This window comes from Aedes aegypti, chromosome 1 (assembly GCF_002204515.2).
Source record: "Aedes aegypti strain LVP_AGWG chromosome 1, AaegL5.0 Primary Assembly, whole genome shotgun sequence".
Classification (NCBI taxonomy): Eukaryota; Metazoa; Arthropoda; class Insecta; order Diptera; family Culicidae; genus Aedes; species Aedes aegypti.
The window spans coordinates 217,145,373-217,163,355 of NC_035107.1; the positions used below are offsets into that span (position 1 = coordinate 217,145,373).

General features: G+C 32.9%; 1 protein-coding gene across 1 annotated transcript in view; it reads right to left on the bottom strand.

The window, feature by feature from the left end:
• Nucleotides 1-775: 775 nt before the first annotated feature.
• The window catches only part of LOC5569242 (synaptic vesicle glycoprotein 2A), a 158,754-nt gene continuing 141,546 nt past the window's right edge, over nt 776-17,983 (bottom strand). The window contains exon 11 of the mRNA XM_021857583.1: nt 776-991. Coding sequence (XP_021713275.1) covers nt 936-991 — 56 coding nt within the window. The 3' untranslated portion in view covers nt 776-935. The remainder of the gene's footprint in view (nt 992-17,983) is intronic.

The window sequence follows — 17,983 nt, forward strand, 5'->3', positions numbered from 1 at the left end:
GCATACACACTCAATCTGTTCGGTAAAAATAACTGGGTTTTTGAACTACCGAAAAAGTCAGTAAACTAAAATAAAATGTCAGAAATCGAAAAAACGAGATCATTTACTGAAATTTTGCAGAGAGTTTTCTTTTTATATCATATATCGATAAAAAATAAAACATGGTGAAATTCGCTTTTCAATTACGTGTGGCGACAATTTTCATTTTACTGACTTTTTCGGTAGTTCCAAAACCCAGTAAAATTTTACCGACCCCAGTAATTTAATCTAAGTGTGTATGTTGTTTTCCATTTGTTCGGCTCATTTACAACACTCTCGGCATCCTTCCAAAATTCCAATGCTTGAAACAGAATGCTATCCTGATAATTAATTATCGGGTCATCAGTCAGATCACAATGGCGCCTGTTGGTAACACGTTTGATGCGATTACATTCTTTTTCCAATGAATTAAGCTCCTGTTTTCTCGAATCCCGCGTTGGACTATTTTCCATTGAAAGTGCTACAAACATTACTCGGAGTTGGAAATCGAATTATTGACTGTTTTCAATCCCATTAGTCGGCGACTGGCGCTGGAATGTAAGACGACAAAGTTTTGAAAATTTCCCTGGCTGAGAAAGTCAGATGCAAGTGTCGTTCACAAGATAACATGTAAATTTGTTCAATGATGATGATGATACGATCATCTTTGCCAGTTGAACCTCTTGGTTCGCATTAATTAATTTTAAAAATTTCAACATTGAAGGGCTTTCTTTCGTTGAATTAAATTTTCCAGCTCTTCGAGTTTCCAAGGATTAAATAAGTTAGTTTACTTTACATCGTATATCACTTTCGCACTCTGTACATCTACGAATCTAGGTACTTACAAACTTGTGCAGTCATCTTCCAGTCGATGGAGTTTCCTTGCGACGAATGGGACTGAAGGTACGCCAAACAAATTACTGCAGTGGTTTTTTCAACGTCCTGGGAATGGTTAGCGAGACCAGTGCGACGACTGCAAAGATAGACATAATCAGAAATGGGTTTGATGGGTGCTGGGTTACTCGGAACAACCGGAAGAGGAACCAATTAAAACTGCACCATAATGAGCCTTTATCTGTGGGCTATTTCATGGTGCCGTCAACCGATGATGGTGGTGGAATGCTGCTGCGGTTTGGCGAGTGGTGAAGTATTTCATTAGGCTTGACAAATAATTTTATGGGATAGTATGGCATTGTAATTAGCGAATCATGCTTAAAAATCAATCAACTGTTTACATTTTCGTTATGCAATTTATTTGTTTAATTTGTGATAATATGTATGCTATGACTGTAAAATATTTGTTCAATATAAAAATATGAAATTTTCATCATTGTTTTCTCTTCCATTGAAAGATTTTCGACTGCAACCATGTTAGTCTTATGTCTTGTCATTATAAACTTTGCTAACATAATTGGCAGAATCGTTAAACTTAAGTTTAAAAAGTTTTTTTTGGCCTTACAAAAGCTTGAAACTTAGAAGCTTCTCAAAGAGAAGCTTCCAAGCTCGTGGAAAATGGCTCTTAAATTTATGGCAAGCAGTTTCAATATTTCGGGAATGAAGCTTCCAAGCTTGTTGAAATAGGCTTCCAAGCTGGAAAGAAGCTTCCAAGCTTCTGGAGAGAAGCTTCCAAGCTTCTGGAGAGGTGCTTCCAACCCAAGTAGCACTGGTAACATATGCAATTTTTTAGAAAAATTAAACAAATTACATTGCCGTTGCATTTCAGATAATTTGTATTGACGATTTTCAATTATGGTTACTAAGCTATTACATTGTAATTTACGCTTTGTTTACATTACATAGGTGTTGCATTTTTACTTGCATGTAGCTTAGCCTAGAGCTGTCAAAATGAATAAGTTACATTGAAATTTAATCTGTGGTTGCAAAGAAACAATTACAGGGCTGTTACAAAAATCTTAAAATCGTATCCGCGAAAATCGCGACTTCAGAAATTCGATCCGCGCCTGGGAACTCCAATCCGCGACTAAAAAATTTGTTTCATTGACATTTACTACTCATTATAAAAAATGCGTAAACGTGCTTGATCAAAAACTTTTTAATGGCCAATTTTTTTACCTTCGCTTAGGGTGTAAACCACGTTTACCCATACAGTTAAACTAGGTTTAAGGCTTAAGGGTGATGAACAGGGCCCTAAGTGATTATTTTCGCCTTATCTTAAAGTACCTACAATTGAGCAAGACAAGCTGGTATACGGATTTCTGTCAACACTAAGGGTAGAGTTAAATTATGAAATATATTTTATTTACTTCAGTTGCGCCACTAGGCAGAAAAAAGTGGAAAAAGTGGAAAAATCCAATAATTCGAGTTTTTTATCGAGAAAATCGTATTCAACAGTATCATTCGATATTTATTTGTCATCAACATTTCAATATATTTTTTATAGAAAATCGTGCACTTCAATAAATGGTAGTGTCACTACAAGTAAAGAGAAGGCCTAGTTTGCAACTATATTTAACACAATTCGATATGATCTTTGCATACAATAGGAGATGCAAAATATAGCTATTAATGATAACTTTAAAAGAAAAACACACAGTCATTTTACATTGTGAATTAGAAGCATTCAAAACCTTAAATTGTTATTTAACTTTCGATTTTTTCTCGCATCTATCTCGACACTATATTTTAAGTGGTGATGTTATCGAGAGCGAAAAGATTACCATTAAGGTACAGTGGGGGAAGTGTATCAGTGGGGTAAGTGGATCATTCGTCAATATTCAGTATAAATACTTGAATAAGTTGAATGTTTTCGCACCATTGCTTCCTTCGCCCACACTAATACTATTGCAAAACTGGTAATACATGTACACTTACACAAGAAAACTTGTTAGCTGCAAATATTGATTAATTTGAAAATTGTTTTCCATCAACCAAAAATCCATTGTATTTCTGTCTAAAATCGGAAACTATTATTTTTTTCGACACATGGTGAGCATTTCAGTTCTAATTGAATGAATCACAATGAAAAATATGTGATTTTTATAAATGAATACAGATTTATTGTACATGGTACACTTACCCCTACTTTTTAATGGGGTGGGGTAAGTGGATCAAGTATTTTTATCATTTATTGGCAGACTGCTTACGAGAATTTTAATAAGTTTTCATACCCGCAAATGTTGTTTTTCTTAATTTTTTCAATTCCCAGCTTGAATTTGTCAAATTGACCATAGAGAAATTTAAACTATTTCACCTAAAAGTTTTTTAACCTTTCTGGTATATAAACAAATAAAAAATAATAATAATTTCAAAACTCACATGAAATTTTTGTGGTTTATCTAAGCTGAGTTGCAAAAGAGCAAAATATACTAATTTTCCAATTGTACCGTACCTTATTTGACCATATAAATTGTTCTAAACAGATGATACAAATATATTCATAAATAGAATAGAAGAATTTCAGTTTGTTATTCAAAAGTAAAGTAAAAACTATTTTTAAACTACGAGTGTTTTTCGAAAACATCGTTAGGAACAATCCTCAATACTTCTGTATAACTTATGTGTGCATGCATGGATGCATTTTCTCCAAATTATTTTAGTTACAATGTTTTTTTTTTCTTATAATTAGTGTAAACTAATCCATACATATTTTTCATTATATTTTGATTAAATTAAGATACTAACTAATTTCAAAGTATTAATATGTAACATTACATTAGCACTAATAAAAAGAACGAGAGTAATATCATTCTTACTATACATAATTACACCACATTTGTTTTGAGAACAGATTTTTTTTATTGGTGATCCACTTACCCCACCATGGTGGGGCAAGTGGATCATTTGGCGCAAATTTGTAAGTTCCTCATACTCAATACATAACAATCAGAAAAATCGAAACACATATCGATTTGAAGTATATTACTCCATCATTGGTTATCCATAGAAAAAAGTTTGAATTACATTATTCACGTTATCCGTACATAACAATGAAGGTGACTATTGATTTTTCTGTATCCACTTACCCCACGGTACCTTATTAAAGCAAATTAAATTCAAAATTGTTACAAAAAAAAACAGAAAAAACTGATAAAAAATGGTTTGTAAACTACTCAGTTTAATTATAATTTTAATTTCATACAAAATTCTCAACTTTGGCATGCTTTAACTTTGCTTTCCTATGAGCAAAACGCATGAAATTTTGACAGAGAACTCTAAATATTTTATTATCACAAAATTCGTTGTGTAGTACCACATTTTATAAACTAATAATACGTACGTAACGTAAATTTTATGGCATTAAAACTTTTAAAAAATTTAAAATTAAAAAATACGCCATTCTTGTTAAATTACGTCCAATGTGACAGATTTTGTTTGTGATTCGATTAATATTCAGTCCATTGTGACGGAAAATTACGTCATTTGCTGCTGCATTATGCTTTTTAACAGTTTTCTCCAAAGTTACAAATTTGTAAATGATCCATTTTTTATTATAAAACTAGTGGTCCCGGCAAACTTCGTCTTGCCATCAAGTAGGCTGTTGAAAAACGCCATGAAACGTCCCGTGCAAAATGGAAGTTCCGTTCACTCTAGTTTTTTCAACTTTCCCGTTAAATATCCTTTACTTTTTATATCTACAAACACGTCGGAACACCTCAGGAACATAACTATGGAAGAATTTTCAAAATCCAATAGCCCGTTTTCAAGCCATTTCGTGACATACAAACACCATTCCATTTTTATTTATATAGATAGATAGATTGTTGCTGAACAAAAATTTACCAAGCAAAACTACTATTATTTTCAGCGATTTCATCAGGTGCTAACTTTTAAACCGATGTGTTGTGATGGTGATTCAATCGTTGCACTGCTTTTCAAAGCAGATCGTAAAACGGTTTTATGGTGATCAGCTTAAACTGCAAGAGGTTTTATTTAGTTATATTTACATCAAATATTGCATTAATTATACATACATTTTTTAGTGCTGCTTTCCATTAACTTCAAGTAATTTGTATCTTCTAGATTTGCAATACTTATTCTTCACTGACAAAACTCCTTATTTGACTGCCGGGTTATCAATTGGTTTAAACTTTTCTATCGATCCTAAGGTTTCATAGGGTAACCAACTATGACTGCAGCGCCAACATTCAGCCAGAGTGTCCGCATATTATCCGTACAAACTTTGAAGGCATGCATTTATGTAATCAAGCTGAACAAATTTAGCATGCCTTCATGGTTTAATATTTTGACATATTATATTCATGATCAGTAAATTTGGCACACATCGGATTCCAAATATGCTCATTAACGGCCATTTTCTTAAGTTTTTACCGGAAGAGAAATGTCCTTCAAACTCACAGGAACGGTACAACTTTCTATTTCCAGTTTGTCTTAAAGTCAAGAAACTATAGATCGCCGTCAATGGACTAGAATTTTAGATTAGTGTCATTTAGAATTTAGGGAGGAACTATCTCTTGATTGACTAGCGACCCTCGAGAAAAATGATTTACAAATAAAATGTTACTGCTTTATATTTTTCCCTGTACAGTATTTTTGACATCAGTGACTATACTAACTGAACTTTACTGCTCTCGAGGAGAAGACTTGGATTTTCAGTTTTAAATAGGAATTTCCTAATTATGAAAACACGACTGTATGTATATAGCTGTTATTTCTGTCGCATGATTTCAAAAATCCGCGATTTTCGCGACAGAATTTTATCCACCCGCGATCTTCGCGCTTGGCTGGCCAAATCCGCTACAAATCCGCGAAAATCGCGAAATTCGCGCCTGTTGTAACAGCCCTGCAAATAACACACTAGGTTACATACACGGAGACGGAATTCAACTCAATTTTGGGTTGTTTCAATGCAATTCCGTAGTTGAGCCCAATAACTCAAGTTTGGCTAAATTTCCATTAGAAAAATATACTCAATTTTGGGTTGATTTAACGCAAAATTGAGTTCTTTCCACCCAAACATAAGAAAAGTTGCATTTACCCAAATTTGGCTTATTGGGCCAAAGTACCCCCATTGGGTAGATGCAGCTCTCTCTATTTTTGACAACATTCGTGTGGGAGAAAGAGAAAACCGAGAGATTTAGGGTTGAAACTATAATCGATATACTTAATTTTGGGTAAAGTAAACTCAAAAATTAGGTAAAAATATTTCTCCGTGTACCAAACGTAATGCCACGATGAACTAATGCGCAAATTAGAACCTTACAAATGTACATTTTCCGCATCAGCATGTAAGCAAAGATGGTTAGAAGGAAAAAGATAACCGACTCCTGTCTGTTCTAGGTTCTAGGCGACATGAAAAGTGCTGCTCTGACGAGTCAAAAGCCAACTAATATGCAACGTTCTCCTAGTAACCACCAGATGTTGAGGTGTTCGTTTATGACATTCACGCTTGAAAAAAAGTACGCAACTGAAACGAGGATGTTGGATTTTTTTTTTTTAATTTCTTTATTAGTATTATCCCAAACATTACATTCATTATTTCTTATATCTAGGTGTTCTGTGTTATTAGACAACACTATCATCCTAATTTGGTAAAACAAATCTAAGATTTTATTAACGTTTTATTAACAACATATTACATTTCATTTGCCGTAGCAGTTCAGATTTTTTACAGGTGAGTTGAATTCACCTGCTTATAAGAGAAAAAAAAACGCTTTGAATATACTTAACCTAACTTAACCCAAACATATAACGCATTAATCGTGGCAATAGAAGATTGTAACGATTTTTGCCTGAAATTATTGATTATTTTATTTGACATTTGTTCCAATGTTTCAACATTGGACATTCTATGTAACTCAATGGTACTATACCAGGGAGGAAGCCTCAGAATCATTTTCAAAATTTTATTTTGAATTCTCTGCAGAGCTTTCTTCCTGGTATTACAACAGCTAGTCCGTATTGGTACATCATACAACATGGCTGGCCTGAAAATTTGTTTGAATTTCAAAAGCTTGTTCTTAAGACAAAGTTTTGATTTTCTATTAATAAGGGGATAGAGACATTTTACATATTTGTTACATTTGGCTTGAATGTCCTCAATGTGATTTTTGAAAGTTAAATTTTTATCTAGCATGAGCCCTAGATACTTAACTTCATCTGACCAATTTATTGGAATCCCTCTCATCGTGACAACATGTCTACTTGAAGGTTTCAAATAAAGAGCTTTTGGTTTATGTGGGAACATTATTAGTTGAGTTTTGGAAGCATTAGGAGAAATCTTCCATTTTTGCAAGTATGAAGAAAAAACATCCAAACTTTTTTGCAATCGACTACAGATGACACGCAGGCTTCGTCCTTTGGCGGAGAGGCCTGTGTCATCCGCAAACAAAGATTTTTGACGTCCCTGAGGTAGCTCAGGTAAGTCAGATGTGAAAATATTGTATAATATTGGTCCCAAAATGCTGCCTTGGGGAATACCAGCTCTTACAGGAAGTCTTTCAGATCTGGAGTTCTGATAATTAACCTGAAGTGTACGGTTTGACAGATAACTTTGAATTATTCTAACAATGTATGTTGGAAAATTAAAGTTTTTCAATTTTACAATCAAACCTTCATGCCAAACACTGTCGAATGCTTTTTCTATGTCTAGAACAGCAAGACCAGTAGAGTAGCCTTCAGATTTGTTGGAACGGATCAAATTTGTTACGCGTAAAAGTTGATGAGTGGTCGAATGTCCATGGCGGAATCCGAACTGTTCATTGGCAAAAATTGAATTTTCTTTTTCTGTTCAAAATAACCTTTTCAAAAAGTTTACTGATGGAGGAAAGCAAACTGATTGGACGATAGCTAGAAGCTTCTGCAGGATTTTTGTCTGGTTTTAAAATTGGAACAACCTTAGCATTTTTCCATTTGTCAGGAAAATATGCTAATTGAAAACATTTGTTAAATATATCAACTAAAAATGATAAGCTACTTTCTGGAAGTTTCTTGATGAGGATGTAGAAAATTCCATCATCGCCAGGAGCTTTCATGTTTTTGAATTTTTTAATAATAGTTCTCACTTCTTCCAAATCAGTCTCCCAGGCATTTTCGAAAACGTTCTCTTGATTGAGAATATTTTCGAACTCCTGAGTAACTTGATTTTCAATTGGACTAGTAAGTCCCTAATTAAAATTGTGCGCACTTTCAAACTGCATAGCAAGTTTTTGAGCTTTTTCGCAATTAGTTAGTAATGATTTGTTTTCCTCTTTCAATGCCGGTATTGGCTTCTGAGGTTTTTTCAAGATTTAAGATAATTTCCAAAAGGGCTTAGAGCCGGGGTCCAATTGAGAAATTTTATTTTCAAAATTTTTGTTTCTTAAATCTGCAAAACGTTTCTTGATTTCTTTCTGCAAATACTGCCATATAATTTTCATAGTAGGATCACGAGTGCGTTGAAATTGCCTTCTCCTCACGTTTTTAAGACGGATCAAGAGTTTAAGATCATCGTCTATAATCACGGATTCAAATTTTACTTCACATTTTGGAATTGCAATGTTCCTGGCTTCAACAATGGAATTTGTTAAAGTTTCAAGAGCATTGTCAATATCAATTTTAGTTTCTAAAGAAATGTTAACATCAAGATTAGAGTAAACATACGTTTCATATATATTCCAGTCGGCTCGTAAATAATTGAAAGTGGAGCTGATAGTATTGAGAATCGCTTCATGCGATATTTGAAATGTAACAGGGACATGGTCAGAATCAAAATCAGCATGAGTAACTAATTGGCTACAAAGATGACTAGAGTCGGTTAAGACCAAGTCAATCGTAGATGGATTTCTAGAAGAGGAAAAACATGTAGGGCTATCAGGGTATTGAATTGAGAAATATCCTGAAGAGCACTCATCAAATAAAATTCTGCCGTTGGAATTACTTTGAGAATTATTCCATGACCGATGTTTGGCATTAAAGTCACCAATGACAAAAAATTTGACTTATTGCGAGTCAATTTTCGCAAGTCAGTTTGGAGCAAATTAACTTGCTGCCCAGAACATTGAAAAGGCAAATATGCAGCTATGAAAGTATATTTACCAAACAGTGTTTCAACAGAAACACCTAAAGTTTCAAAAACTTTAGTTTCAAATGACGAAAACAGTTGATGTTTTATACGCCTATGAATGATGATTGCAACTCCCCCACATGCCCCATCAAGTCGATCATTACGATAAACAAAAAAAGTTAGGATCTTTTTTAAGTTTGGATCCAGGTTTTAAATACGTTTCGGTAATAACTGCTATATGCACGTTATTAGCTGTAAGAAAATTAAACAGCTCGTCCTCTTTACCATTCAGAGAACGAGCATTCCAATTTAAAATATTTAAATTATTATTTGGATCCATTAGAAAAACGTAATCCAATAACAATTTGATTTGTAAATTTTACACCAACTTGGACTGCTTCAGTCATAGTGGTGGCTTTGAACATTGCATCAATCATTAGATTCAATTGTTCAGTTAGAAAATTAAAATCAGAGGCAGACATATCATCTGATGATTTTCCATTGGAATTTTCGGTAGACGAAAAAGCGGGGTAGGAATTACCTGTGGCGGTAGGGTTTTTTCCATTTGATTTGAAACAAGTAGAATGGGTACCCATGGATCGAACAGGGGAGGAGTTCGAATTTCCTGCTACCATATCGGCAAAGGATTTACCGTGGGTAGATACATTCGAAATTGAAAGATTCGAACGGCTACCCGACGGATTAAAATTAGTTTGTGGATGAGCATGATTATGATCTTCCTGGTGGGTATGATTCCTAATCAAGCGATCGTTAACTGAAAAATGAGCATTGTTCGATACTCTACCAGGCAAATTCCGGAAACGACCGTTATCGTAACGGATATTATCCTTCATCTGCCTGGCACGAGCCTCAACGACTCTTTTGCGTGAAGGGCATTCCCAAAAGTTAGCTTTGTGAGGGCCCTTGCAATTGGCGCATTCAAACTTTCTGGTATCTTCTTTCACAGGACAGTCGTCCTTAGCGTGAGAAGAACCTCCGCAAATCATTCATTTAGCATCCATGCGACAATTTTTTGTACCATGACCCCACTTTTGGCACCGACGGCACTGAGTGGGGTTCTGGTAATTTCCTCCAGATTTCTGGAAATGTTCTCATGTCACACGGACATCAAACAAAAGTTTTGCTTTTTCTAAAGCTTTAATATTATTTAGTTCTTTTTTGTTAAAGTGAACTAAATAATATTCTCGAGAAAGCCCCTTCCGAACAATGCCAGATTGGGTTCTCTTTTTCATAATGATTACTTGGACTGGGGAAAATCCAAGTAAATCATTTATTCCATTTTTGATCTCTTCAGGACTTATAGTCACTTGAGAGACCTTTCAATACGACTTTGGACAAACGTTCAGTTTTGTCGTCATAAGTAAAAAAATTGTGCTTCTTCTCTTCAAGATGTCTGAGAAGAAGTTCGCGATCTTTAAGAGTTTCCGGCAAAACGCGACAGTCTCCTTTCTTTGCGATTTGGAAGGAAACCTTGATTCCCCTAATGGAGTTCAAGATCTCCTGCCTAAATCCCCCAAATTCGGAACAACTGACCACGATAGGCGGCACTCTTTGCTTCCTCACTTGAATCAAAGAGCCTGGGCTAGAGGCTGCTTCGATTTGGTGTTCGGAAAATTTGTCTAGAGCATCGAACTGATTGCTCATTTCGATACAATTATTCATTTCACCTTTGGAAGAAACTTCGCATTCCGGGGAAGCGTCCTTTCTTCCATTCTTGCCACGTGTAGTGACAGTTTTAAAACCCACTTTTTTGGAAGGAAGTTGTGAATTCAGAGATTCACCCTTCCTTTTGTTAGTTGTTGATACCATGTTTAGTTAATAAACGAGAAAGACGTGACCTTCGAGAGGTTTTTTCCCTAGACGGTGTCCAAGAAGGATTACCACCGCTAGCTTTCGCCAACGGGTCCAACGAAAAATCGAAGGCACGGGTCCAAACAAGGATCGTAAAGGGATCAATAGTAGAAAAAATAGTACTGAAAAGTACTGTTTAAGTAGCACTGAAAAGTACCGTTTTTAATTTTAGCACTGAAAAGTACTGTTTGAGTAGCACTGAAAAGTACTGTTTTATTGCTTTAGGTAGTTTTTAAGAAAACTTCCAAGAGCAGAGAGAATTCGTGTACGCACAGCACGAAGGTACGATGCGCACTGGGATGTTCGATTTTGCCAATCACCTCTAAATGGCGTAAAATGTGAGAAAAAGAAGAAAAAAAAAGGCACAAGAACTTATTTTAGTATGTATAAAAATTACTCAAATTTCGTGTTGGTCCAGAAAAGCCTGATGTTATGTGAGCTAAACTCACTTCTGTGTAAAAATGTTTAGGCGTGGTTGTTTTGATTTCTTCCACTCTTCGCTTTTCGAATGCACGATGATTGAAATTTAGCTGATTTTAAGGGGACACGGGAGACCGTGTTATTTTCCCTATCTTTCGTCTCACTCTAACAATAATCATCAAAACTTTGTGGAAGCAAATCTCAAGTTTTAGTGAACCGATGAAGCTGAAAATTTATCGGGTTGTGCACTACATATACAGAATCATAGTGATACATTTTCGCATCGATATATGGAGTGGTTCTTGGGATTTGCTTTTTGAAATGGATAGGGTGATTATGATGACGTCCCGTGCGGCCTTAATGTTTACGCGCTTTTGACTTAACAGATGGCAGTAGTGTTACTTGAATAACGTGTCGTCGGCAAAATATATGGCAAAATAAAGAGTCGATCACCTTTTTCCTTTAAACTATCTTTGATATTGCTGCAGTAGGCCTTGACTAGGAAACACGTATTTTTTCTGCACCTGACATTTTTCTCTTTTTTTCAGGAGGAAAAAAATCTCGGAGTACGGATATTGAATTGGATTGGTGTTTCATGGTGGCGAATGTTTTTGGATGCGAGGAAAGTGATTCAAGATTCTGATTACGTTCGTTGATTGGATTGGAAGAGAGCGATCGAAGTTTTCTGAAGTTTTCATGGTGGCAAATGTTGTTGGATGCGAGGAAAGCGCTTCAAGATTCTGATTACGTTCGATGATTGGATTTGAAGAGAGCGATCGAAGTTTTCTGAATCAAGTTCAGATTGTGGGCTTTGGGAAGTTTTCAAGCTTGAGGTGATTTCTCTCAAGAAAGAATTCATCAAGTTCTCTATTGAATTTGATAAGTATACTTTTATTAACTTTCTTATTTTATAAGTTTTTGTTGTTATTACTTCTCGATTGTTGATTATTTATTTATATTCCCCGTTGTTTTCCTAATATGGATACTGACGGGGAATCGTCGAATTCTAAAGAGGATGATCATTCTAATCTTCCTCCTTCCAAACCATTTAGAGTCAAAATTTTCCCATCTACTTTTCTTGGTCCTTATCCTGTTTATTTTAGAAAAAAGGATAAGCCAATTAATGTTCTCTTGATTTCAGCAGAAGTTTATAAAAGATTTAAATCCGTTAAAGAAATCAAGAAAATTTCGTTAGATAAATTAAGGGTAGTTTTTGGTTCTCGTGGAGATGCCAATACTCTCCTGGAATCCAACTTATTTGGTAGTTCATACCGTGTATATGCCCCTTGTGACTCATGTGAGATTAGTGGCGTCATTTATGACGAATCTTTGAGTTGCGATGACATTAAAAATTTTGGTTTAGGTTTTTTCAAAAATAAAACCATTTCTCCCGTCAAAATTTTAGATTGCAATCGTTTATCTAAATTAACGTTCAATGGCAACAGTTCTAGTTATACTCATTCTAATTGTATTAAAATAATATTTGCCGGATCTGTTCTTCCGGATTTTGTTTCAATTAATAACGTATCATTTAGTGTAAGACTTTATTTTCCTAAACTTATGCATTGCACTCATTGTCTTTTATTTGGACACACTTCTTCCTATTGTTCAAATAAACCTAAATGCTCCAAATGTGGAGATTCTCATTCTTCATCTGTTTGCGATAAACAATCTGATGTTTGTATTTATTGTAATCAGAATCATTTTTCAATTAAAGACTGTTCAGTTTATAAAACTAATCAACAAAAATTCAACCAACAAATTAAATTTAAAAATCGATGTTCTTATTCAGAGATTTTGAAAGCATCTGGTGATTTTAGTTCTTCCAATATTTATGAAGCATTATCTGATTATGATGATGATGACTTGAATGAGGATTCTAATCAATTTATATATAAACCTCCTACTAAAAGAAAAAGGGCTAATTTATTATCTAACAAACATAATGCAAATTCTGATCCTCAACCATCAACATCTTTTGATAAAAACTTTCCTCCACTTAATGTTTCTTCTACTTGCCATACGATTCCTGGGTTTCAAAGAGTAGAGAATGACAATTCTTTTAATGATAAAAATAGGGATAATGTTGATAATTCATCCAACAATAATGATAATAAAGACATTTTGAATATTTTGGAACAAATAATAAATTTATTAGGATTCAGTGATTTTTGGAAAAATTTGATTAAAAAATGTTTACCTTTTTTAGCGTTTATTTTTGAAAAGTTAAATTCTTTTGGACCCCTCCTTTCTTCATTATTTTCAATGTAATGGCTACTTTCAATAAATTAAATATATTACAATGGAATTGTCGTAGCATTATACCCAAAATTGATAGATTAAAAGCTCTGTTATTTAATCACAATATAGATATATTTTGTTTAAATGAAACTTGGTTAGTGGAATGTAAACACTTTCGTATCCCTACTTTTAATATTATTAGAAAAGATAGAAATGTTTCAGCTGGAGGAGTGTTGATTGGTGTTCGTGGAAATATTCAATTTAAATATTTGAATTTACCATTTAATTTTGCAACTGAATATATTGCGATATCTGTTAAACATTTGGGTAAGGAATTTTCTGTCATATGTTTTTATATTCCTTCAAATTCTCCTTTTTCATTATCAGAAATAAAGACTATATTAGATAATGTACCTTCTCCATTTTACATATTAGGAGATTTTAATGCCCATAATTCTGCTTGGGGTAGTAGGAATAGTGATGGTAGAGGTAACTTGATCATGGATTTGGTTGATGAATTGAATTTGAATATTCTCAATGACGGATCATTTACCAGAATTGCTGTTCCTCCTGCTCATCATACTTGTATTGATTTATCTCTTTGTTCTTATAGTTTAACATTCCTTTCTTCTTGGAAAATAATTAATGATCCTAATGGTAGTGATCATTTACCTATTTTGATCGAAATTTGTAATAATGACAATAAACAAACAAATAATGAATCTCTTAAGCCTGATTTATGTAGAAATGTTAATTGGTTAAAATTTTCGGATCTTATTTCATTTTCGTTAACTCATTTTGATTATTCATTATCTCCACTCGATAATTATAAACAATTTTGCGAGATTATAATTAAATGTTTAATAAAATCTCAAAAATACAAAATATCTCCAATTTCTTCTAGAAAAAAATGTCCTTCATTTTGGTAGGATAGTGAATGTTCTATGGCTTTAAAAAATAAATCTGAAGCCTTTCAAAAATTTCGTCGTTTTGGATCAAGGGAAAATTATTTTTTATATTGTAAAGCTGAAGCTAAATTTATTCGAATTACTTAATTTAAAAAAAGGAATTATTGGAGAAATTTTATAGAAAATCTTGATAGAGAATCTTCTCTATCTTCTCTTTGGTCTGTTGCTAGAAATTTAAGAAATTGTAATTCTTCTTCTCCAAATATTCAGGAATATTCTGAAGAATGGATTAATAAATTTGCTTCTAAAATTTGTCCTGATTTTGTTCCCTGTTCCATAAATTTTAAAAATTGTCAGAGATATAATTATTTTCCTGAACTTAGTGCTTCATTTTCATTAGGAGAATTAGATTTAGCATTATCTGTTACAAAAAACACATCACCGGGAATTGATAATATTAAATTTATTGTTTTGCAAAATTTACCACATGATGGAAAAATACATTTGTTAGAGTTGTACAATTCATTCCTTTTTCAAAATATTTTACCTTTGGAATGGCGTTCTATTAAGGTTGTCAGTATTGTAAAATCAGGTAAGGATCCTTCATTAGCTGATAGTCGTAGACCAATTAGTTTATTGTCATGTCTTCGTAAGCTTATGGAAAGAATGTTACTTAATCGTTTAGAATTATGGGCTGAAAGTAATAAAATTTTTACTTCTTCCCAATATGGTTTCAGAAAAGGTTGTAGCACTCGTGATTGCACTGCTCTTCTAGCTTCACAAATTAATCTTTCGTTTAATAAGAAGCAGGATATGGTTTCAACTTTTCTTGATGTTTCTGGGGCTTATGATTCCGTGTTATTAGATCTACTTTTTGAAAAATTAAAAAATTTCAATATTCCAAATATAATTGCCAATTTTTTATATAATTTATTTTCTTTCAAAATTATGCATTTTTTTCATAATGGCTCTTCCAAATTGATACGATATAGTTATTTTGGTCTTCCTCAAGGGTCTTGTTTGAGTCCATTTCTATATAATTTATTTACCAGTGACATAGCATCTGTTATTCCAAATGGTTGTTATTTTTATCAATTTGCCGATGATAAAGTTATTTCTATCAGCGGTAATAATAGAGAAATTATTCGTCATTTTATGCAATGTGCATTAAACAATATTGAAATTTGGGCAAACAATAATGGTTTTTCTTTTTCTGTTTCTAAAACTAAATTTATTTTATTTTCTCGTAAACGTTCTATTGTTAATATAAATTTATATCTTAATGGTCATGAAATTGAACAAGTTGATGATTATAAATATCTAGGAATATGGTTTGATTCAAAATTATTGTGGAAAAAACATATTCAATATATCCAGATAATTTGTGCAAAAAGAATAAATTTCCTTAGAACTATAACAGGTACTTGGTGGGGGGCTCATCCTACTGATTTAATTACACTTTACAAAACGACCATTAGATCTATTATTGAATATGGATGTTTTACTTTTGTAAATGCAAGTCAATCGCATTTTTGTAAACTAGAAAAGATTCAATTTCGGTGTCTAAGAATTTGTTTAAAATTAATGAATTCAACTCATACTCAATCTATTGAGGTTTTAGCTGGAGTGATTCCACTTAAAACTCGCTTACATGAATTAAATTGTAAATTCATGTTGAATTGTTTTATGAAAAAACACCAAATAATTGATGTTTTGAAATGTTTAAATGATATAAATCCAACTTGCAAAATTTTAGATTCATACAAATATTGTTCTTCTTTGAATATTGTTCCTACACAAATTTCTATATTCAATTATCATAATTTTGATATTAATGTTCACTCGTTCCATCCAATAATCGATTTATCGTTATATGAAGAATTAAAACAAATTCCTAGTGTTGAGTATTTTCGCTTCGCTCCTTTATTTTTTCGGCGTAAATTTATTGGATTAGATTCACATCAACTTTACTTTTCTGATGGATCATTAATCCAAAATGTTGCTGGTTTTGGAGTTTATAATTATTATTCTGCTTATTTTTTCAAATTACAATCTCCTTGCTCAGTTTTCATAGCTGAACTAACTGCCTTGTATTTTACTTGTTCTTTGATTAAAAAATGTTCTCCAAATATTTTTATTATATGTTCAGACAGTTTAAGTTGTTTGAAAGCACTCAATTCCATTAATTTCAATTCTAAAACTCATCACATTATGTTGTTGCTGAAAAAAGAATTATATCATTTGAATTCTCAGGGTTACATTATTAAATTTATTTGGGTTCCTGCTCATTCTAATATTTATGGTAATGAGCAAACTGATTCTTTAGCAAAATTAGGGGTTCGTTGTGGCAGTATTTTCAACAGACAAATTTCTTCGTCTGAATATTTTGCAGATTTAAAACAATATTCTTTAAATAATTGGCAGCTTTCATGGGACTTTAGTGATAAAGGACGATGGTGTCATTCAATTTTACCTAATGTTTGTCGATTTAGTTGGTTTAAAAATTTTGCTGTCGGAAGAAATTTTATTTGTACATTGTCAAGGCTTATATCCAATCATAATATTTGTAATAGTTATTTATATCGTATCAATATCAATGATTCTAATTTGTGTGATTGTGGTGTTGCTTATGAGGATATTGACCATATTGTTTTTCATTGTACGCGTTTTGCTATACCTAGAATTGTTTTCTTTAGAAATTTGAAAATATATCATCGTTTGCTCCCTCAATCTGTTCGTGATATTCTGGGAAGTAAATTCTTACCCTCGTTAAAAATACTTTATAGATTTTTAAATGATGCTTTATATTACGTATGATTCTGCTTCTTTCTTTTTTTCTTTTTTCAGGTTTGATGGAAACATTTTCAACAAACTCATTTAAGGATGTCATCAAGTAGTTTTCGAGTCATGGTCCTTTTTTCAAGATTTTTGGCTCCGTAATGGATAAATGCCGCCTGAGCCTTTAGATTTATATTTTATTATTACAGTCGACTCTCCACAACTCGATGTTCTATAACTCGATATACTCTATAACTCGATGGATTTTTCGGTCCCTTCAAATTTCCATACATCGTGCTCTCCATAAGTCGATATTTCTATAACTCGATATCTCCATTAGTCGATGTCACGTGAGAGGGAAATTTCTCTCCATAACTCGATATTTATTTTAAAACCTTTCTTATTTGAGGAAACGTGATATAATTATAGTTTGGGGATGAAAAAATACTTGCAAGTTGTAATGAAAGTTGAAAAACATGAAAATAAAAAAAATATTCTCAGTCAAAAAAATGTGATTTTTTGAGCATTTCGAAAAAAGTTTTCGAATAATAGTTAATAAAGTATAATCAACAAAATAATATTACTTTCTTACAGAGGTGATCATTTATATATTAGACATACAGAAATTTGTTCCTTCGATTTTGTGATTTTTTTTGTTTCGGTACATTCTATAATTCGATAATTCTATAAGTCGATGGTCCCTTGAATATCGAGTTATGGAGAGTCGACTGTATTACCATTTTGTAATGTTATTTTGAAAAGATAAAGAGGTTTTGTGCCTTTT